Source organism: Apium graveolens, chromosome 9 (genome assembly GCF_009905375.1).
Source record: "Apium graveolens cultivar Ventura chromosome 9, ASM990537v1, whole genome shotgun sequence".
Classification (NCBI taxonomy): Eukaryota; Viridiplantae; Streptophyta; class Magnoliopsida; order Apiales; family Apiaceae; genus Apium; species Apium graveolens.
The window spans coordinates 279,241,595-279,266,637 of NC_133655.1; the positions used below are offsets into that span (position 1 = coordinate 279,241,595).

The 25,043-nt window shown below is 31.8% G+C and overlaps 4 protein-coding genes across 5 annotated transcripts; 1 reads left to right on the plus strand and 3 right to left on the minus strand.

Moving 5' to 3' along the window:
• Positions 1-454: 454 nt before the first annotated feature.
• On the plus strand, positions 455-1,445 carry LOC141686426 (uncharacterized). The gene is made up of 2 exons (XM_074491463.1): positions 455-584; positions 670-1,445. Exons 1-2 carry the CDS (start codon positions 455-457, stop codon positions 1,443-1,445), a joined length of 906 nt encoding a protein of 301 aa, XP_074347564.1.
• A 785-nt stretch (positions 1,446-2,230) lies between these two features.
• On the minus strand, positions 2,231-4,578 carry LOC141683291 (polyubiquitin-like). Its single transcript, XM_074487982.1, has 2 exons — positions 4,417-4,578; positions 2,231-3,348 (listed from the first exon to the last, which is right to left on the minus strand). Exon 2 carries the CDS (start codon positions 3,346-3,348, stop codon positions 2,428-2,430), a length of 921 nt encoding a protein of 306 aa, XP_074344083.1. The 5' UTR covers positions 4,417-4,578; the 3' UTR covers positions 2,231-2,427.
• An 845-nt stretch (positions 4,579-5,423) lies between these two features.
• On the minus strand, positions 5,424-12,095 carry LOC141686724 (eukaryotic translation initiation factor 3 subunit H). 2 transcript variants are annotated; one of them, XM_074491772.1, is made up of 12 exons: positions 11,943-12,095; positions 11,706-11,782; positions 10,047-10,163; positions 9,772-9,875; positions 8,808-8,874; positions 8,406-8,539; positions 8,248-8,296; positions 7,843-7,914; positions 7,666-7,767; positions 7,514-7,581; positions 6,845-6,997; positions 5,424-5,825 (listed from the first exon to the last, which is right to left on the minus strand). In XM_074491772.1, exons 1-12 carry the CDS (start codon positions 11,950-11,952, stop codon positions 5,768-5,770), a joined length of 1,011 nt encoding a protein of 336 aa, XP_074347873.1. In that variant the 5' UTR covers positions 11,953-12,095; the 3' UTR covers positions 5,424-5,767. The 2 variants fall into 2 exon arrangements, with proteins under 2 accessions (XP_074347873.1, XP_074347874.1); XM_074491773.1 differs by having other exon boundaries at positions 11,706-11,779; positions 11,943-12,057.
• A 2,012-nt stretch (positions 12,096-14,107) lies between these two features.
• On the minus strand, positions 14,108-15,088 carry LOC141686427 (uncharacterized). The gene has a single exon (XM_074491464.1). The coding sequence runs from the start codon at positions 15,086-15,088 to the stop codon at positions 14,108-14,110; it is 981 nt and encodes a 326-aa protein (XP_074347565.1).
• Positions 15,089-25,043: the final 9,955 nt, after the last annotated feature.

A 25,043-nucleotide genomic window follows, 5' to 3' on the forward strand; every position in this document is an offset into this window, starting at 1 on the left:
TCTTAGCGAAAAAACAACCAACAAATATTTTACAAAACATGCGAATACTACAACACATATGACCTTTTACTGACAGAATTCTTACACTAGTCCTGTCGTGAATGCTCCATTTACGTTAGTTAGTAGTAAGTATTCGGTCACAAAAGCCTATCTTTGTTGTAGTGAAGAACTATTATCTTTATCACTCTTCCTGTCTCTCATATAAAATATACACACGTGTTAGCCAATTATGCCAGATATAAGATACAGAAACGTACACTCCAAAAATGGCATATACGGCAGAGAAAACTATAACTGTTTATGTACAAGACATATTATAGTTGGTCCATATTATGAATGATTAGCATGGAGCAGCTGGTGAAGAAGCCACTCCCTGTGTATATATAGCTAGATATCGAGATTGAGAGATGTCATATGAATATTAACAGAACAGCTGAAAATATAGAGATTGAAGATGGTGCATCACTGTTGCAGCAAACAGAAAGTGAAGAGAGGACTTTGGTCTCCTGAAGAAGATGAAAAACTTATCAAACACATCACTGCCAAAGGCCATGACTGCTGGAGTTCTGTCCCGAAACTAGCAGGTATGACATGCATTTTTTTGTTTTTGTCGAATGTTATTAATTTTGTTTCCTCGTGTGATATGGGAATTATTTAATTAATCTGCAGGATTGCAGAGGTGTGGAAAGAGTTGCAGATTAAGATGGCTAAATTACTTGAGGCCTGATCTTAAAAGGGGGAGTTTCGCTGTACACGAGGAATGGACGATCATCGAAGCTCATAGAATACTAGGAAACAAATGGGCTCAGATAGCTAAGTACTTGCCAGGTAGAACAGATAATGAAATAAAGAACTTTTGGAACTCATGCATCAAGAAGAAGCTCATTGCTCATGGTCTAGACCCCAAAACTCACAAGCTTCTATCTCGTGGTGATCAAGATCATTGTAATGGTAAAAACATTAATAATGCATGTAAGGCCATCACTGATTTCTCTTTAGATACTTCTTCACAAAATGAAGATGCTAAAAAAACGAGTGAGTTTGTAGAAAAAACAGACATTGAATACAAAAGCCACCACCCTCTTTGGAGTACTCATCAAAGTGCTGAATCCTTAACAGACTTTACAATCAAATCCACATTCGAAAACATCCCCGTTTCATCTTTCTACTTCAATCAGTCCAGCTTTGGAGCTTTGGGAGAAAATTGCCCGAGTAGTAGTACTAAAAATTCCAAACCAAGTACGCTACAAGGAGAACTAATGCATGTCCAGAAACAGGAACAAACAGAGCCAGAAAAAGATTTCGAGGGGGAGTGGAATGATAACTTCAATGAGTTGATGAGGGTCGTCAATCAGGGAATGAATGATTATTCATTTTACGGTGTTAACCTTGATCTTCAGTTTACGGAAGCTGCGATGGACTGTGCTGTGTGGAATAATGTATAAGCTGCAGGATCATCTTTTGTAGGAATTGTTAGAATAAATAGGCTTCCTTTGTGACCCTTTTGTGTATGGTTGTTTCTAGCTAAAGATGATGGCTTCAGGTCATATTTACGTGTTTCGCATTCACATGTTTGCTTATGCTTGTTGGTTGACTATTAGTCCATTACTAATAAATTTAAGAGTTCAGCTACCTTGTGTAATTGTACCGTATACAAATATAGGTTTTTCGCAGCTGAATATACTAACTTGAATCCTGGTCAATTCACTAAAAAGCCTGTTATTCATCAAAACCTTGGTTTTTGTTTCCTTACTGGATAAAAATATATACTCCCTCAGTCCCTATGGCGTTATTCACATAGAACTTACCGAAATTTAAATGCATTTTTTTCTTGAACACGAAATTATTTTACTTTACGATACCCGTTGTCGATGATACAAAACAAAATTCAAATTGCAAAATAATCCACCGACCACATCCTTCAAAGAATGGTCCCAAAAACAAAACATTTGAAATATGTTGTAGGAGTAGTTCTGGTTGTACAGAATTATGTTCAAAAAATTTGTACAAAATGATATGACAATTGATTTATGATGTTTTAATTGTGGGTTTTGATGTGAATACAGGGGTCATTCCAATTAAAACTTAATACGTGTTATTTTGTACAAAATTTTGTATCAAATTGTGTACACCAAGCATTTTCCAAAATTTTGTATCAAAATCACATTTTTGATTCATATTTATATTTATAGATAAACACTTAAATGTATTAAGCAGTACACCAGAAACAGGCAGTGATAGTATGTGATACTATTGTCTTTGCCATTAGCAATCAACAACTTTAGGTCATTCTACATAAAAAAGCTTAAGGAAATATATAAGTAGTCACCAGAACAGACAATTCATTGTTTTCCGACACACACAAGCACATAAAAATGTTCAACTTAATCCGAACTGAACTCAGAAATGAAAGCAGGGCTCAAAAGACTAGAACACACCACCACGGAGACGAAGAACAAGGTGAAGGGTGGACTCCTTCTGAATGTTATAGTCCGCCAAGGTCCTTCCATCTTCCAGCTGCTTTCCAGCAAAAATCAACCGCTGCTGGTCTGGTGGGATTCCCTCTTTGTCCTGGATCTTTGCCTTCACATTATCAATTGTATCCGAGCTCTCCACCTCCAAAGTGATGGTCTTGCCAGTCAATGTCTTTACAAAGATTTGCATCCCTCCTCGGAGACGGAGCACCAGGTGAAGTGTAGACTCTTTTTGAATATTGTAGTCAGCAAGTGTGCGACCATCTTCAAGTTGCTTTCCAGCAAATATAAGCCTCTGCTGGTCTGGTGGGATGCCTTCTTTGTCCTGAATCTTTGCTTTGACATTATCGATAGTGTCTGAGCTCTCCACCTCCAACGTGATAGTCTTCCCCGTCAAAGTCTTGACAAAGATCTGCATTCCACCACGCAGCCTCAGTACCAGGTGAAGAGTAGATTCCTTCTGAATATTGTAATCAGCCAATGTCCTTCCGTCCTCCAACTGCTTTCCAGCAAAAATCAACCTCTGTTGGTCTGGGGGGATCCCTTCCTTGTCTTGGATTTTCGCCTTCACATTGTCGATTGTATCGGAGCTCTCTACTTCCAAAGTGATAGTCTTTCCTGTAAGGGTCTTAACAAAGATTTGCATGCCACCACGTAGGCGGAGCACCAAATGAAGGGTGGATTCCTTCTGAATGTTGTAGTCAGCAAGAGTCCTTCCATCTTCGAGCTGCTTGCCAGCAAAAATTAGCCTCTGCTGGTCTGGAGGGATACCCTCTTTGTCCTGGATCTTAGCTTTGACATTATCAATAGTGTCAGAGCTTTCAACTTCTAGAGTAATGGTCTTGCCGGTAAGAGTTTTAACAAAGATCTGCATCTGTTATCAAGGCAAAAACAATGAGAAAATTGAGTTCAATTAATTCATAAAGTAGTCATTGCAAACACAAAAATAAAAACTAAAGATATCCACATACGCATTGCAGTAAACAGATTTATATTGCAAAACCCCATCTGTAACAAAGAAGCAGCTTAGACCACGAAAGTTAAATATAAACTAGACTAGTTCAAAAGATTTTACATCAACCTGACAATTTCTTGCTTCTGCTATATCTCACTTACACCACCCATTCATATAGAAATTCAATTAAAACACTAATCAATACACATCACATCATTAACCCCCTTTCATATTTCGACATAAAATCTAAGTTGTCCTATGAAATGGCTTTATTTTTTGGCACCATTGGTTGATGACTAGCGCACAAATCTCTTTATGTGGCTTCTATACGCACATGACGCAACGATTAAATTAAGGTAGTCATTTGATCATTATATTTCTTCATACATATTGCAAATTCTTCGTTTATCATCCTTTTTTCCCGATACCTACCGAAATTTAAATTGACCACTAACCCATAGAGTTACATCAATATAAGTGGCGAACTAATGACTTGATATAGGTATCAATTATAGTTGTTTGGATGAGTTGCTGTAGAAACGGATCATATATGTCAGAACTTCTATCACCAGTATATCCGGTTTATCGCAGAGTCTGTACCCCTAATTCAAATAATAATACTGAACTAAATATTCCAAAACTATAACTCGAGCAATTATGTGAGAATTATGTTCCAGTTTTCGTAAATTTCCGAAGTTTAGAATAGCTAGAAGCCTAGAACAAATAGCAGGTGTAAATTTCAATTAAAATCGATAACAAATTACTGACAATAATATAAATCAACATAACTATACAGTACACAAACTAATAATCAAATACACACGATGAATCTAAACATAAAGATCAATCGATCTTACATATTTTCCCACAAATTAAACATAACACATAATAGATACAAATTATATTATCGCAACAGATATATACAAATATAAATTAATCGAAACTTACAGTACTTATACAATGATTAAGAATATTGAGATTTCGTACCTTGAGTATGAAGTAATATTGAGAATAAGAATCTAGGGCTTTTTGTCGCGAGAGAAAATGTATGAGGATGATAAATTTGGGGGAGAAGAGTATTGTATTTATAGGAGTCTCTCTTGACCGGTACTGGAGTCTAGAAGCTTCTAGATCTAGTAACTCGTTTCAACTTTAGGATGCTTTTCTATTTTTTGTGCGACTCGGATTTCATTAATTCGAGTTTTGTTTGAAAAACAAGAATCGTATTAGCATATAATTGACTTCAAAAATAAATTCATAACAATATTTTGATACCTGAGTGTATTTTATTTTTTTCCCATATTATAATCGATTAATTTCCTGCAAATTACCCGGTCGATTTAATTTTTGAAATTCGATTATTTTTACAAATTTTTCTTTATTTGAGTATATATAATTATTTATTAAAATTAAAATACTGTATTATTTAAATATGAATAATTATAGAAATTGTGACATAATAAATATATATTTGTTAATAAATAACTAATATAATCACAATAATATATTAAATATAATTTAATATTATAATACATCCAATTTTTACTTCTATTAATCGTCGATTTTTAATTAATCCCAAATTGATAGTTCGATCAATTTTCCCCGATTTCCAATTTTTACAACGCTGTATACAGCAGAATAAACTAGATATGTATGATTTAATTTATTTTTCGAAACACAGTCTATAAAGATGATGTTTCGGGTACTACATTCCGTTTATTAAAGTTGAAAATATAGTTTAAGGTTACTGATATATTGCAGTTTTCAAACTTTGATGAAAGCTAATACAACACTTTCAGTTCATTTGGAATGGCTCACTTGTTAACAAATGGGGCCTAACTACATGAACTTGCTAAACCAATCCCTGCACCTTTATTTTTTCCTGTCAAATTCAAACTGCATCTTAAAGTAAATTAAACCTTCTGTTTGCAAACATTACTAAAATTACATCCGAATCAATCATGTAAGGCAGAAGCTGGCGAATTACTCAGGAATAGACAGAAAATGATAAAATTAAAACATCTCAAGTACAAGATATTTATATGCGCATCTTGGCTAATTCTATGTTCTGTTCTGACAGCCCAGAGAGAATAAAATATTAAGTTAAATAAATGTGTAAAATTTGATAAATCACTAAAAGTTTAAACTACAGAAATTCAAAATCTCTTTCACAAAGCTGACTGATCAGTTATCATAATGGATGCTTTCAGACACAAGCGACCATACAAATGCAGGGAGAGAACAAAATAGCACAACCTTCTAATCTGGGGCAGGAAAAATCATCTGTAAACTGATAGTGATGACTGGACCACAAAACCATTTTCTTGAAAAAGATCTCCTAATTCTCATGCAAAGCTTTCATCAGATAAAGCTTGCTGAAACTTTGTCCTGCAACACTGTGGTTTGAGGTGCAGATAGAAATTAGAGTTGCACGGTGCCAATACTGTTTAATATATGGTTAAATTTTCCCATCATTAGGCAATAAATCAATATCTCATGTAAAAATTATTATCAGTCATTAGGATATACTGAGAAGAAGAGTAATTGACCAACTACATATTACAGGGTACCAACACAGCAAAATTCAGTTAATACACGTATGGCAAACCACTACCATACTGGCATGATTGTGCATCAATTCAGCTGACTAACAAGTAACAATGAACACAGTTGCCATACATCATCATAACAGAAACCATGAGAGAAGTGTAGATTCGCACCCTCTTAGATTCATATCTCAAATGGCATAGGGTAGTATGGGAAAACTACATAGCGAATGTATAGAAGAAAAAGGAGTTTGGTGTTGCTGCAGGAGTACAGTGTTGATGTTTTGAATGTTTTACACAACCATCAGTCTGTCACCGAAAACTACAACACTAAAACAAGTACTACACATTTATTAATATTAACCAACATATTGTGTTTGATGATGCCACTGACAAGATGGCAGATCTGATTATTTAAATTAGTTTTAGGAAGGAGCACAAAGTTTCCATAGCAAATACACATTTATAACGCTAATTAGCTGTTGAAGGCTAATCAAAATAGAAAGAATTATTGATCATAAAGTGCAAGACATTTAACTGGAAGCTATCCAAGTCAAGAGGGTAATGAAGTAAAAGGGGGTAAACACGGAATATAAAGCACTGGAAACTAATGTTAGCATTATATAATGACTTGTACATCTACTGTTAGTGCTGTGATGCATGGCCTAGGATGATTATTTCCACCAGTAGTTTCCATAGAAGAAACTGATCCTGGTTATTTCAATACATAGAAAAAATTCCATTAACAACTTTAATCATAATTCTATTCATCTGATGAAGTACACATGTCCTTGCTAGTTGGCAGTTTGGCATACTTTTTAAGAATTATAAACAGATATATGACTAATATTAGGATTTGAAGCATATACCCATTAATCTGGTTGCAGTAGTTGGAAATTTGATTTGTTATAAGGAAACTATCCAGCCGCGGCGGCTCTGGAATTGGCTTGAAAATGAGATTTGAAGGATCCTCCTCGGGCAATGGCTCTTCTCCAGCAGCTTTTCGTGTCATGTTTTCAGCCCTATGACACAGGAGAAATAAGAAACAAATCACATGTACAGAAGGAAATAGATAATATAAGATATCGAAGCGCCAAGATTCTCAAAGTTTTTAGAATATGCCACAAACTTTATATCAGGCACAGTATAACTAAGGTTCAATTGCAGTATAACAGATCATGGTACATTGGTACCCCACTTTTACAAATGCAAGACAAAACTACAATTTATCGAGCTACCAAATATCCAGGATTGAAAATTATGAAGTATAAATACTGTAACTATACAAAGATCAGAAATGAGTAAAGACAATCTAAAATATACGATAGATGAAACAAAGATTCAGTAAAAAAATTAAATTTCCACAAATTCTATTTAAAAAAAATGCCAGACAATACTGTTTTTACTTGATTTTAAAAGCAATAAAGGGCATATTGCTAGATATAATGACAGACATGGATAATTTATTTGGTTTTACAGCAGACCCCACTTGTAATAAAAACTTTTCAGAAGCAAAGGACCCATTTTACAGAAATTACCTTCTCTTCTGAAGCCATGATTGCTGTTGTGCTTGCTGACGTGATAGGTTTCTATAATAGTATTGGAACTGTAAACAAAAGGCTACTACTTGTCAGCTCAATAGTGATTCTAAGAATACGGAATAGATAACAGATGGAATAACAAGAATCACCTTCTGCTGTTCCATTGACAAATCATCCATGCATTCGATTAAAAATTCCACATTCCTCTCCATAAGTGGATTGGTCGACAATTGTAGCCTGTCATAGTCACACTACCATAAACAGAAATTTGGTTATTAGAATTTTTTATTAGGAACGACGCCAAAAAAAAACATAACTATATTTACCTGGGTGACAGGTGTTTCAGCCTCAAGTTCAGTCATGAAGGCACTAATAAGAGCCGAATTGGAGACCTTAATCTAGAAAAAATCATAAGCAAATAGTTGGTATTAAAAATTAGATTATCATTTGAGATACAATATCCGTTAATATACAGTATACTAATCAATGGTTACTTGGCAAATCTGAATCACAATCTAAGGAAATTAACTGCTTTAACCCATGAATATAATTTTTAATATTAATACCCAAATCAAAGTTGCAACACTAAAACGTCTGATGCGTGAGTTTATAACACACAGTATTACTTAATCATCTTAATGTTAAGATTATGAGTGTTAACTTGGAAGGAGAAACTAGCTTAAGGACGTTCTATTTTACAGATATAAAGAACAAATGGAGTAGAAACATACTGGAATCTCCTCAAAAATATCCACCCACGACAGATTTTTCTCCCGCAGCCTAAGTATCAAATAAACAAACGAATAAAAATACATACAAAAATGAAAGCACAAATATGAAATAATTTAAAGCAGAGATTTAATTGAAATAAAGAAAGAGGGGATTATACTTCTCTCCAGTAAAATTATTGTTGCGGTAAAGTTCCATGAATGAGTCAGAAAGCTTCAAGGCCTTCAACGCTAAGACACCTTGGTTAGACTTGGAGGGATCATAGATGATGCAAACACATCGCTTTATATTCTCCTGCAACCACAAAAACAATCAACACTATGTAGGCGATGGATTGACTTCCAGCATGTAGAAAAGATATAATAATGAATTCCCAGATATGGAAAATTATATATTTGAACGGAAGGCTAAGAAACAGTTGATACGCAATGCTACGGATTTTGTTGATTGAAAATTATATAGAATATAGTGTGCGTGTGTGTGTGAAGGTAATTATAACTAGCACAGATAAGCTTGCATAATAAATGTTTCCTAGCAGTTGGATTGGGGAAACGAATATTACTTGGTAATTCATGAAAGTCTCTATAAGCTCCACTGTCTGAAAAGAGCCTAGTAAAGTTGACTGGTACCTGGAAAATCATTGACAAGGGTTTGTCATTCACGTTTATGTATGATATAACATTCATATATGAATTCGTAAAGAATAACATATACATAAAACACCATTAACAAGATCAAGGCTAAGCAAACACTATTCATATATGCAAGCAGCTTGAAGATAACTGAACAAACAATATAAAAAAAACTATTTAAACGACTTTTGATCCAGATTAGAAAAAGGAACATTCATTTAATGTACAGAGGCATGATCCAACAACAATAACAATCAATTCAAAAATGGTTCATGTATAACTCTATTGATCTACAGTTACCAAGGTTCTCACGACACAAAGTTGCTAATGTACTGCAAGGACGACCAGCATAGTCGTCCCAAGTCAGCAAACTGTTCACATGTACTATGCACTAATATACTCTAGTCAAATTTTGTATATCACACAATAAACCTACAGGAATTCAATGTATTAAAGAAATTTAGGTTCAAATTCAACAAATATTTTACTTACTATTATTTAATATTATTAATTTATAGCTACTTTTTAAAACATGACTAATTTGATCTAAAAAGAGAGGGAGGTATATCTGAAGGGAGGATTTACTTTTTGAAGAGCCAACATTTTTGTTATCAATAATTCATTAGTAAATTAGTTACTTCTTTACAATTTGTTATGTAATAATACAGGCAGAAAATGAGCAGCAAATTAGTGAGATCAATATGCCACAGGTTGTCTTTGCAGGTATAGGATATTAAACAAATCAATAGTACAACAAAATGAGCCATTATTACAGGAAACGAAAATATCTATAAAGAGAACAGAGTAACAGACTAATAACTAATATAACTTTTTGAAGATCTGTTACAAATATTAACTTGATTTATGCTACCCATAAACAAAAGACAAACTTACCATCCAACAGTGTTATTGTCGACATTAACCTCTCTCAAGCATCTCATCATCTCAAGCTGATAATTAGCACCCTCTGCTTCAATCTCCTCATCTTCATCGCGGATCTAATTTTATTTGAGAAATGATGAGGAAAATTAGCAAGGGAGGCACCATCATAATTGCAAATTTTATTTATTAGTTATTAAATAAAATACATTTTGGTGCCCACAATCATCCACGGTAGTTATTCAGCAGCCAAGTATGACAATAAAAAAGGTCAAAAAAAGGTCACTTACGGGAAAAGGAAAACAATTGGTTACTTCAAGCACACTTCCAACATCTAACCCAAGGAGTTGACCTGTCACAAGAGCGGGCGAAAACTCCTTGCAATGTTTTATAATCTTTAATATAGCCTGTTATCAGATCAATAAAAACAATCAACTTTAAAAAACTTTTGTTTGCAAACCATAGCATAGTAGAAAGAACCCGCCCTAGAAACAACATTGGGTAACAAGACAACAAAGGGTCCTTCATGGGTGTAAGTGCTTCATCAAATTTAGAGGGAATGAATTAGGGTGAGAATGGAATGAAATTTTTTTGTACTATTATGTAGGTGAATATTTATCATTTTCATTCCTCCATACCGTTCATACTAACTTAAACGAGAGTTCCAGCCCAGTATCCCAAAAATATGTAGGTTAATGTATCATTCCTACTTTTAATCATTCTCTTTACAAACCTTATTATATATTTTACGGTCACACGTATCATTCCTTGGGCTTCAATTTTGTATGAAATCATATTCATTTTTTGCTCCCATATTTTTAAGAAAAAAAATAGAGGAATGAAGACGCGAGTAAAGAAGGGGGGTGAAACGACTTGAACTGTTAGACCTAACCTTTCCAAAAATAAAATTAAAATACAAACATTTGCGTGCTTTTGAGTTGGAAAAGAGCAAATAAGAGAGAGCCTAATTAAAATTTTATCGTTGCAATAATAAAAACAAAAGAATATAAATAAGGTTGCTATAATAGACTAAGTGACACCAAGCTTTATTCCTGTCCCTTACATCAAAATTTTAGAGTAAAAGTTTAGGATGAAAGTACTGATAATTTGCTACCTCGCTCGTTCCTAAAAAACTCCTGAGCATAAAGTTGTCAAAATTTTATGAATTTACTTCTTCTTCATCTGCTTTCCTCCAATTTTAAAACTCAGGTGTAAGTGAATCTGAAGTAATTCAATTGAAAAAACATACATGGTTTAACCATGACAATAATAGACATATCACATATTCCCTTTGACAAACTTCTTTATATCCTTTTATTTTAGTTTCATCACATATATCTTATATTATCTGTGTCTATCCAGGTCACACTCCCAAAATTCAAGACTGTCAAAGAATATAATAACTTACTCCTGACAACTGACAGATATCTGAAAAGTGAAAAAGTAACCCCCCCTCCCTCTTTCCAAGTTAAGTAAAAATAGCTGAAAATGATATCTGCAGTCAGAAGCAGCCTTATAGCAATGTTGCGGAAATGGTTTCATTTTAAAGTTCAAGCAACTAATTGGGTCATAAATGTTCTTTCTCGGAGGTTTATATAGCACTTACAATATGCTCAATATAAAATACTTCACGAACTCAAAAACCTCGTGGTCCTTTCACCTTTGGTAACAGCTAAAATGAAATAATAATTTCAGCATACTATGTATTTCCGCTATTATTAACACCTTTAGTAACACAACAAAATCCACTCTACAGTTAATCATGTTTTATCATGTTTGTTCCTAAAATTCACCACAATTTATATGATAAATGTCCTTCAACAATCTAGATAAGACCGATACCAAATTAAAGCTAAAATAAACATATCCTAATTGATTAATTCATCATACACAATAAAGATATATCTAATTAAATAGATAATTAAATAATGTAGGATTTAAATTTTTACCAATCCTTCCATCTGCACGACTCTGAGCGGAGAAGCCACTTCTTCCGTAACCGCCACTTGTAGGAACGAACGAGCTGCTGTATATGTAAATAGTTACAAAACCAATTCAATTTCAATTCTCATTGTACAAATGCGTATAGAGAGAGAGAGGGAGGGAGGGAGAGGGGGAGGGAGAGAGAGAGGGGGGGGAGGGAGAGAGAGAGAGAGAGAGAGAGAGAGAGAGAGAGAGAGACTAACGTTGCGCCATGATGAATCGACGAATGGAGACGAGTACTGAAGCTATGAAGAAGATGTTTTATTCCGTGCTTTAGTGAAACCCTAGCTAACTAAACAGAAAAGAGAGGATTTTGTAAAAAATAACTAAATAAGTCAGAGGGTGAAAACTAAAAACTCAAAATTTTGGCATTTTATTTTTACTGTTCTACTCTTCCGGTTTCAATTAGGGGCTGGGTTGAGTTGGCCCGAATTGATCATTTTAACAACTCAATCCATTTATTACATGTTATAAAAATTTTAACTAATTAATCTTTAAAAAATTTAAAAACTCAATAATCTTGTGACGGGTTGGATTATTTAGGATTGGGTTGATCGGGTTGATCGGGTTTTTAAAAAATAATATATTGTAGCAATCATATCTATCTATACTATATTATAATAGATGAAACATTAAAAGTTTGGTAGTCGGTCGGTCGGTACTTGCTGAAATTACTTAATTATCCTTATTAAATTATTCTAATTCTAATTATTGGGTCGATCAATTCTTGATATTGAAATCAACTTCCTCTATTACTTTATTAATTTCAATTCTATTTTATATCGAACACTATATCATTATAATTTATATTAAATTCAACTTCTTCTACCAATTCATATTTGTAACAGCCCGCACTTCCGGACTATTAGTTCTAAATCGAAAACTAAAAATAAAATATATTATTACTCGATAATTCTAATAGATCACGAAATTCAAAGCAGCGGTCAAACTCAATAATCAAAATCATAAAAATAGAGACGCAGCTCCACAAATCCGATAATAATTGTCTAACAGATAATTAAATTTATTCTCTAAAAACAAAATCTTTATTCTAATTCAAATAGCACAAAACGAAGCAGCACAGATCTCCTCATAGTTCTCATTCCTTAATTTTAATATGCTCCAAATTCCGAACCTGAAATGTTAAAAGGGGTGAGCTACACAGCTCAGCAAGTACAAATTGACTATCTCTTAAACAGAAAAACAATGGGTGTTTTGATAAAACGATTTTTCTTAAAACAATAATAATTTTGTAAAACATTTTCTAAAATAAATCCAACCCAAAGTTTTATATTTTATAAGTCAGAATTTAAAACAGAACAGAGCAGAATTTATAACAGTACAGATTTTATAACAGATCTGAACAGAATAAAACAGAACGAAACGATAATTCTTATAAATACCACAGTCTTGATCTACGGCCACACTTTGCCAGTAGCCGGCATCTAATTCTTATTCTTATTCTTTATACCACACTTTGCCAGTGGTCGGCATCTAAAGTTCAATAATTACGCGCCCTTAATAGGTATCTAAAGTTGCACACTTGTGCGCCTACTAAGGGTATCTAAGGCTAGTTCCGGAACTATAGCGTAAATTACGAACGGGTTCGAAAACGTAGAGACTGGGTTCTAAAATTCACAAATACTTATATCTTATAATTTCGAAATCAAAATTCTTATATCTTATACGAAATTAAAAACAGAACTGAAATATATTTTCCGAAAAATAAAAGTAAGTCAAAAGTACTTACCTCAAAGCCTGACCAGATCTGAATTTACTCTTTTTGACCCTCTAAACGATATTTTCTTGAAAAACACGAAACACGAAATCTGAAGATAACGAAAAGACCTTTCTGAAAAGTCCAGAATCACTGAATTCTGACTTACGATGAATTTTCTACGAATTTTACAAGACAGCTGATTTTTGCTGAGAAAGTCCTACGAATTTTAATGATAAAAACAAGGAATACGAATATGGTGTATTTATAACGATACAAAACCCTATATCTCAACTAGGAAATAATAATATTTCCTCCTAAAGATTTACAACCTCTCCAAGTAAATTCCATAAATAAAATATTTGATACACACAATTACCTAAACTAAAAAAATTTCGATTTTCTAAATTATTCTTACACTTATTTCCACAAATAACAAATCTTTTCACAAATCAACTACCTTGCACAACATGTTTTCAGAATATTCTAATTTTAAAATATTTATCTAGACAAATTAATATCTAATTTCTAATAAATAAATTAAAAATAAAATTACGAATTTTACATTCTTCCCTCCTTAAAAGAATTTGGTCCCCAAATTCACATAACATAAATAAATTAAATAAGTCACTAAAGAAAAGAAATCATACCTTAATTGCGATAGTTGTCATTTCCTGTCAGCTGAAACACACGTCCTTTGCCCATCTTGTTATCTGCTTCCTTCCTTGGTGGCGGTGGCGGATTGTGCGGACAATTCGAAATCTTATGTCCTACTTCTCCGCAATGAAAACAAGCACCTGTATTCCAACGACAGACTTTGTCCGGATGATTCTTGCCGCACCTGGTACACGTCTCTCGATCACCTTGACCCCCGATGTTATCGTACACGTGTGGCTTCTTGAGTGGTCCCTCTTGAAAAGATTGCCCACTAGTTTGAGTGATCCGCCTCTTATTCCAACTGCCAGACGCCTTTTCAGATTCTGCCAAGCCCCTTTCGATCACTAACGCCTTGTTGAGGACAGCCTCGTACGTCTGAAGTTCAAACGACGCCACTGAATTCCTGATGTCACTTCGAAGTCCCTCCTCTAATCTTCGTGCTCGACTGCTCTCATCTGCTACTAGGGTCGACGCGTACTTCGCAAGCTTTGCAAATTCTGCTTCGTATTCAATGACGGTTCTTCCACCTTGTTGAAGTCGAATGAAGTCCCTCTCTTTCTGCAGACGAACTGTTCTCGGAAAGTACTTGTCCTCTAAAGCCTTCTTGAACTTTGCCCAAGTGTACGGTTCATGATTTTCTTCAAGATTTGTCGTCTCATTCTTTCTCTTTTCCATAAGCCACCAGTCGTAAGCGCTTCCTTGCAATTGGTACACAGCTAAGGTCACCTTCTGTCCCTCATTGCTCCCCAGAAGTCCGAAAGCTTTTTCCATCTCTTGGATCCACATCTCAACGATAGCCGGGTCTGTAGCTCCATCAAAAGTTGGCGGGTTCAAACGCTTGAATTGAGAGACGATGTTGGGCTTCGGTTGCTGATTCACAAGTACAGCTAGAGTTTCAGCCAGCTGGTCAAAGACGTTTCCTCCTTCATCATTATTGCCCTGATTTTCATTGTTGTTCTGATTTTCTCCATCCATCTTTACTAGAACACACAAAACAAATTCTAAACTTATAGTCAATAATCAAAAAAACACAAAAGTCAAACATATCAAATAATCACACAAATAAATGCCCTAAATCCAAAATAATTTTCTAAGACCTATACGATAGTCTAAAGGATCGCATCCTAGGGAATGTACTAGTCCCATACCTAATACACTCCGAAGGACAGCCTGCTCTTGATACCAACTGTAACAGCCCGCACTTCCGGACTATTAGTTCTAAATCGAAAACTAAAAATAAAATATATTATTACTCGATAATTCTAATAGATCACGAAATTCAAAGCAGCGGTCAAACTCAATAATCAAAATCATAAAAATAGAGACGCAGCTCCACAAATCCGATAATAATTGTCTAACAGATAATTAAATTTATTCTCTAAAAACAAAATCTTTATTCTAATTCAAATAGCACAAAACGAAGCAGCACAGATCTCCTCATAGTTCTCATTCCTTAATTTTAATATGCTCCAAATTCCGAACCTGAAATGTTAAAAGGGGTGAGCTACACAGCTCAGCAAGTACAAATTGACTATCTCTTAAACAGAAAAACAATGGGTGTTTTGATAAAACGATTTTTCTTAAAACAATAATAATTTTGTAAAACATTTTCTAAAATAAATCCAACCCAAAGTTTTATATTTTATAAGTCAGAATTTAAAACAGAACAGAGCAGAATTTATAACAGTACAGATTTTATAACAGATCTGAACAGAATAAAACAGAACGAAACGATAATTCTTATAAATACCACAGTCTTGATCTACGGCCACACTTTGCCAGTAGCCGGCATCTAATTCTTATTCTTATTCTTTATACCACACTTTGCCAGTGGTCGGCATCTAAAGTTCAATAATTACGCGCCCTTAATAGGTATCTAAAGTTGCACACTTGTGCGCCTACTAAGGGTATCTAAGGCTAGTTCCGGAATTATAGCGTAAATTACGAACGGGTTCGAAAACGTAGAGACTGGGTTCTAAAATTCACAAATACTTATATCTTATAATTTCGAAATCAAAATTCTTATATCTTATACGAAATTAAAAACAGAACTGAAATATATTTTCCGAAAAATAAAAGTAAGTCAAAAGTACTTACCTCAAAGCCTGACCAGATCTGAATTTACTCTTTTTGACCCTCTAAACGATATTTTCTTGAAAAACACGAAACACGAAATCTGAAGATAACGAAAAGACCTTTCTGAAAAGTCCAGAATCACTGAATTCTGACTTACGATGAATTTTCTACGAATTTTACAAGACAGCTGATTTTTGCTGAGAAAGTCCTACGAATTTTAATGATAAAAACAAGGAATACGAATATGGTGTATTTATAACGATACAAAACCCTATATCTCAACTAGGAAATAATAATATTTCCTCCTAAAGATTTACAACCTCTCCAAGTAAATTCCATAAATAAAATATTTGATACACACAATTACCTAAACTAAAAAAATTTCGATTTTCTAAATTATTCTTACACTTATTTCCACAAATAACAAATCTTTTCACAAATCAACTACCTTGCACAACATGTTTTCAGAATATTCTAATTTTAAAATATTTATCTAGACAAATTAATATCTAATTTCTAATAAATAAATTAAAAATAAAATTACGAATTTTACAATATTTTAATTCATATCGAGTTTTATATTATTCTACTTTTTTACTTCGGGCTAAATTAAATTTAAGCAAACTAAATATAATTATTAAGATTTAGTTGATATATCATGTAAATCGGGTAAAGATAAAATAAAAATACTATCCATCCTCTTAAAAAATTATACTAATATACTTGGATAAACAAAAATTATACAAATGAACTTGGACATCGTGCTAAAATAAAATAATGTAAATCACTGATCTGAGATAAATCAAATTAATACTAGACTACGTATAATTCGTATCCTATTGATGTGAACTAAAAAATCAAATTGTAATTAAAACATAAATAATATTTTTTTAAAAAATACACATAAAATTATCAATAAAATTATATCGTTCAATCAATAATATTGTTTTTTTCAAATATCTTTTATAGAATTATAGTTAATCGATTAAGTAATCATCATGCTAAAATACTATTTATAAGGTCTGAACGTAATGGAGACATTATATTTTTACACTAAATAAAATAATAATTTCGTTATAATAACATTCACCCCCTTACCAATTGTATCACTTTAAATAAGTTTAAATGTTCTAAAAAGTTATGAACATATACATTTACTAATATAATTATTATGAAATCATCTATCTCTACTATATTATAATAGAAGAAACATTAAAAGTTTGGTAGTCAATCAGCCGGTACTTGGTGAAATTACTTAATTATACATTTACTAATATAATTATTATGAAGTCATCTATCTATACTATATTATAATAGACGAAACATTAAAAGTTTGGTAGTCAGTCAGTCGATACTTGGTGAAATTACTTAATTACCCTTACTTAATTATTTCAATTCTAATTATTGGGTTCATCATTTCTAATTCTAATTGATATTGAAGTCAACTTCTTTTATTACTTTACCAATTTCAATTCTGATTTATATTGAATTCTATATCATTATAATTTATATTAAATTCAACTTCTTCTACCAATTTATATTTTAATTCATATTGATTTCTATATTATTCTAATTTGTTACTTTAGGCTAAATTAATAAGCAAACTAAATATAATTATTAAGAGTCAGTTGATATGTCATGTGAATCGGCCTAAGATAAAATAATAACACTATCGGTCCTCCTAAAAAGATTATATAAATGAATTTGGATAAACAAAATAATATATTTTATGTATCCAGGATAAAAAAATACATTATACAATTGATTCAGACTAACACAAACTAAAATAAAAATACAATTCGACCAACAAAAATAAAATAATATATACTAATTATTCAGTCTAAAACAAAATTATTTTATTGATCCACACTTTAAAAAAAATAAAATGAGACTAAAAATAATTAGTTTGTTTTGGTTGGTGTATTGGGCATCGAGCTAAAAAAAATGTAAATCACTGATATGAGATAAATTAAATTAATATTAAAGTAAGTATAGTTCGTATCCTAATATTGTAAACTAAAAATTCAAATTTTAATTAAAACATAATTTGTTTTTTTAATACACATATAGTTATTAATAAAACTATATCGTTCAATCAGTAATATTATCTTTTTCAAATATCTTTTATTCAATTATAGTTAATCGATTAAGTAATCATCATGCTAAAATAATATTTTTTAAGGTCCCAACATAATAGAGACATTATATTTTTACCCTCAATGAAATAATAATTTCGTTATAATAACATTTCCCCCCTTACCAATACTATCACTTTAAATAAGTTTAAATGTTCTAAAAAGTTATAAACATATACGTCTACTAATATAATTATTATTATCATTTAAAATTTTAAATGAACAAAATTAAGAATTAAATTCAAAAAAAATTAAAAAATTATATAATATTAAAAAAAATCTGTGCGATCCGTGCATCGCACGGGTTTTAAGCTAGTCAAATAACAAATAAACGTTTATTATTATAAACTAAAAAGGGAAATTATATCTTAAATTTTTTTTACTTACTCCAAGATTTTTAATTGGTAGTCAGGGTCTTATTCTGATCTAGATAACATGTGCCCGTTTGAGAAATGTTAAAATAACTAACTTATAACTTAAAATGAATAAGTAACTTATAAGTAATAAGTAAATTAAAAATTATAAGTTATATAAGTGTTTGGATAACTTTACTTAAAAGTCAGAATTATTTTTATTTAAATGAACTAAAACAAATATTTTTTATATACAATTATCTTAATTCATGAGTTTTGAATTAATATAATATTTATAAACATATATTTTAAAATTAAATTTAATAAAAAAAGAAAAATTAAAATAAGTTAAAAAAAAAGTACGTCGTTGTTAACATTTAACTTATCAGATTATAAGTTATAAATTTAACTTACAAGTGGGTCGACAAACACTCTTTAATAAACTGTTACGAACTTATAAATTATAAGTAGCTTATAAATTATCACACAAACACAAACAGGTCTCATGTATGCTAGGCAAATTTATTAATGAAAATGAATACTGTCATGCAATACTTAGCTGCATTCATACCGTGGACACATGAAAGCCTAAAATCTTGTCGGGAGCAACTTAAAAGTTTTATACAAATATTGCATGATTTTATTATTAGACAAACTCCAAGGATATGTTAATTAGACCGGGTTGGGTTGAGGTTTTAAATGGATAAACTTTAAACCAGCCTATTATAAACGACAAAATTAAAAATCAACGCAATTGATCCATAATTGTGGATGATTCAGTTTAGTTGACCAAATTCAGAATTTGGTTGGGTCAGTTTCGACGGGTTGGACAACTCATTAGCAACCCTAATTTTCCTATTAAAAAGTGTCCCAATCCCAAAATGCCAATCACATACCTGTCGGGACATTTTGAAAATGCACAACATATTATTGTTTTTCCCTTGAATTCAGCACGCACCCGTGAAAAAAGTAAAAAATAAATAAAAATACATGAGATATGTATTTTAAGAATGTATTAATAGTGATACGCATTCTTAGAATGCGTATTTCTTGCTATTTTTTAAAAAAAAATTAAGTGGAAACGTCAATTCACCTTTGTAATAGAATTTTGGATAACGGAAATTCACAAAGGTGAGTATTAACGGAAATTCACCAAATGTCAATCTAGTCAAATCCTAAGTTCCCGAACTCCAATGTTATCAAACTCGAATCTTAGACGAAACCTGAAATTGAAAGAATGAGCTGTGAAACCCAGCAAGAAATCAATCGATCCAACTAGTAGGCCAAGTAACACGTAAACATATAACAAAATACTATAATCTATATGATACGATACACTAAACAAACACTTTTAATAAACTTTCATATTCTTATTTGATACACACGATACAAATAATTACATAAAAGACAATAATTCAAAACCAATAATTCATACCACGACCACTACAACCCGGTGATAACGGTCCTAAATTTTCTAAAAATTGTCGCTACAAACCGGTGATCACGATTCTAAGTTCTTATTCGATATTTTTCACAAACCATGGCACAAATCAGAGATTCAGAATTATCATCTAGACATCATAGAGATACAACAATACGTATACTTGTAACACATAATACTTTCAAATATATCATCACTTATCCCAAATTTTGATAATCAAATATAAACACATAACATATAATTTTGAAAACACTAACAAACTCGATTGAAAACTTACCTCAAAATCTGACAAGATCTAAATTTGTTCTTTTTTACCATTTAAACGACATTTTATTGGAAAACACGAATCCCCAAAGTCGTAGAGAACGAAAAGACCTTTCCGAAAAGTTCAGAATCAACGGATTCTGACTTACGATGAATTTTTTACGAATTTTACAAGAGATCTAAATCTTTATGAGAAATAGCCCTACGAATTTTATGAATAAAAACGAGGAAGACGAATATTGTGTATTTATAATAATACAAAACCTTATATCTTAACCTACAAGTTATCCATATTATAATCTGATCCAAATTTTAGGCCCATCAGTTTAATTCAATTTTAATATCCTGATCTTTATCTAATTTCAATACTTTTTATTTTGTTATTCAATTATTAATATAATTCTAAAAATTTTGGGATATTACAGTTATATATGGTATGAGACTTAACAATGATTTGTAAATATTATAGTACGAAGGCCTGAGAGCAGAACTAGTTGTCTGTGAAACAGAACATTGCATAAGGTGTCAGTGATCTGTGAAGGAAAACTAAGTACTACCATTAGAAGAATTGTTAAGTGAGGATGAATACGAAGGTTATATGGTTTATATAAAGACTCGGAGAGAAGACGTGAAGATATAACAGTTAAAGGGTTAAATTGCGCTACAGAAACTAAGTCAAGATGATCACTGCCTTGTAGTAGGAGTCACCAAAGCTACTCTATTACCTAGTAGGAATAGGTATATTAAAGTATGGCTAAAAAACTAAGTACTAGAAGCGGTCTTGACCTAGTAGGAGCAATATGGAAGAAATGAGATTAAAAATTAAGTCAAAAGTGTATCGTGTTCACTCTCGTCACAAGTAGCCTCCCTTGTATGCCTAGTAGGCGCAAGTAGCCTTAATTTTCTAAGGCAAAACACTCTATTGGAGCTAGTAGGCGCAAGTGAAGCCTTATGGTACCTTGTAAGTGCGCAAGTGAGTGAAGAAACTAAGGCAAAACATCTTTTTGTCCCTTTTTGGCGTAAGTGTGTATAAAAACTAAGTACAAAGAGCCCTTGTGACAACTATAGGCGCAAGTACTGCCATGTACATTCCTTGTAGCCGAAAGTCACTCAAGATTCTAAGTAAAGAAGGTTCCAAATATACCTGTGGTGCAACTATAGTTCAACGAACAAGTCAGGCGTAAGTTGTACAAGAATGCAAGTTGTCACATCAATTTACTTGGTCATGAGCTTGCCACGTATGCTCTCTCTCTCTCTCCCCCTCTCTCTCCATACCTACCAGGCTATATAATCAAAAAAATGTTGATTGGAATTATATTTCTCCTATAGTGAAAAGTGTGAAACTCTTGCAAATTATTCCCAACACAAAAAAAAAATAATTTGACAAGGAGAGGTCATGCCCAGTTGATTACTCACCATTAAAACCTTATACATTTGATTGCACTCGTCATTTATAGTCTCTTTGATTGTATTGATTATTATTTAATAAGAGCTAAGTTTTTAGAGCGATAGAAAAAGTCGTTAGTTTGATAGCTTATATATTTGTATTGGCTCTTTTTAGTGTAACTTTAAATCTATATTCAAAGGTATAACCAAACCTTTGTGGTTTAATTTATTTATATAAGAATTATTCTGCGAAATCTCTTCTGTCTGTTTAGTTCGTTGTAAAGTATCTCCGTTGCATTTAAGATTTAAAACGAAGAACATACATTCACCTCCTCTATAAGTTGAACCTAACAAGAATTAATTGACAATGACAAATAATCATATTCACATTTATATGAAAAATAATAAATAAATTTATAATGAGTGTTTTATTCAATAAAACTTATTTTGTGGGGAAGTATATGTAATATTTTTAAGAAAATATAATATTAAATTTTATTCATGCGATCAAAATTAAATAAGTTAACAGTTATGAAAGAAATCAAGTGGTTTTAAGTGTACCCACAATTCATAAATTTATTTATTTTATTAATTTAAACCAATATATTTAAGCTTATTCCGAATTTAACATCGGAATCTACTCGATTTTAAAAAATATAAAATTTGTCTGTTTTTTCCCAAATATATTAGAGCTCGATCGAGCTGAGTTGCATTTTTTGATTAGCGGATTCAGAAAGTCTGTTTATTGAATCGATGAGGACGTTATAGTAATGAAATAAGGTATTTGTAACATCATACATTCAAGGGATTAATGCGTTAGAAATCTTTATAAAGCGAAGTCAATAGATAATATGTATCAACATTTTTAGCTTGATTTACAGGGATTTGTCATGAACTTGACCCGATTTTTGAAAAGTACTAGTTAATTTATCCAGGTTATCGCACAATTAATTAAATATACGAGTGTTGTGCCCAACCAACATTTTTCACGTATTTCACTTTGTTAAAACAAAATATACATTAATATCAAAATTTAAACTAGGTGTATGTGACTTTTTTTAATAATGGTGAATTTTTAAAGAGCAAATGTTAAATTCTAATTTATATTTCATACAAAATTAGAAGAAAAATGTTATTTTTTAAGCAATTCTATTAAAAAAATTATAGCAATTAATATAATTTGGAAAATGTATTGATTTTAACGATTTTAGACAGAACTCTCATTACAAAAAATTATAAATTTTATATTATTTCATATAATAAAAATTACAAATGGATTATAATTTGGAAAATGTATTGATTTTAACGATTTTAGACAATACTCTAATTACAAAAAAATGTAAATTTTATATTGTTTCATATAATAAAAATTACAAGTGGATATTTTAAATTTACGATTGAAACAATGAACTTCTTGCAATTGTTTAATTTGGTATGAAAATATTACAAGTTATTATATTATTATTTTCATATTTGAAATTATAATTTATGAATAAAATTTATAAGCACAATAAATATATGATTTGATTCTATTCATTTTGATTTAAAAATGGAAAATAATTATACTGATCACACAAGCTATCATACTTTTTCCTTTCATAATTATATTATAATATTAAAAAATTAAGTACTAATATTTATGAAAATTCTATAGAATTTAGAAAAGTTTGGCAAGTAAAACTAATATATATGATTATAGAATTTGTATATGTTGTGCAAGACATGCCTGTATCATAACAAGACTAAGTCATTCTGACAACACTAAGATTAGTTGTACTGTGGCCTTAATCTGTAATTTATACTTGTAACACTTAATGTCTGTAAAATGTAAATGGAGCAGACTGGAGCATTTTTCCCTAAACAGTGTCAAGCCTAAGAATTCTATCTGGAAGAAGATCAAGAAGGTCATGCCTCAGAAGAATTATGAAGAAGCTTGGAGTTGAATAATTCTGTTTGGTGAAAAACATTCTAAGTCAAGATCTCTACAAGTCAAATAATTAGTGTTATAGAGAAGTCATTCGAGAACTCAGAAAGACCTATCGAGAACTCAGAAAGACCTATCGAGAATTCAGGAATTGTCTATCGAGAACTCAGAAAATGCTATTGGAGATATCGATAAGTCAGATACCCATTCGAGAACTCAGAGATATCGACAAGTATACATTCATTAGAGAACTCTGAGTTATCGATAAGCCAAAGTCCATTAGAGAACTCTGAGTTATCGATAAACCAAAATTTACTAGAGAACTCAGAGTTGTCGATAAGTCAAGTCAACAATGAAGTTTCAGATATATCGACAAGCCAACATGCCTATCGAGATGTCGAGTTCTCTACAGCTTAATTGGAGATCTCGAAGTGAAGAAATTTCTCTAAGTACAGAATTGCAAAACAGTTCAATATCCAAGGTTGTAAATCAACAAACAATTCACATAGCTGGATTGACAAGTCTACAAAAAGCAGCTTGAGAGATGTGCAAGATCAATGGCAAGATTAACTGACAAAGGAAGATTAAAGTAAACACGGGATGCTAAGGATATGCTAAGCCAGAAATGGAAGATTTGATTTTCTATAAATAGAAATGACAAGTGACAGTTTAGAAAAGCTAATAGAATGTTTAGTATCCACTGTGTAAACCAGCAGTTAACTGAGTTATAAAGTTAACACTGGTCCTCTAGTTATATAAAACAATCTAGATAGAAAATCTGGTAATTCTCTCACAAGAAAGAAGATAAGTTCTAAAACAAGAACTTAGAGATTTTGTAGCAAAACACTGCTTGATTTTTTAATATAAAATTAAGTGAATTTTGAAGATCTTTGTTTTACATATTTGCACAGTTATTTATGTTTAACATCTATTCTACTAAATCATTGATAACAACCAACTGCTAAAGCCAAAGTCGATCAAAAATCAAACATTTAAGCCCAAACACATTCACCCCCACCCCTCTGTGTTGTATTCATACCTAACAAGTGGTATCAGAGCAAAATCTGAAAGTAAACAGATTAGATCTTGGAAAAATGAATACACGGAAAATCAGTAGTATCAAGATTCCTCCCTTTGATAAGGCCAACTACACTTTATGGAAAAAGAAAATGTTGCTGTTTATAAGAATGGTCAATCACCTTTACATTGGTATCCTCAAGAATGGGCCCTTCACTCCTGTGGTTAGAGTTGAGAAAACCAAAGATGGAGATATGGTTATTCCAGCTCATTATGCTCCCAAGGATCCCTCTGAGTATACTGAACCTGGAAGAGAGAAAGTTTCCCTAGACAG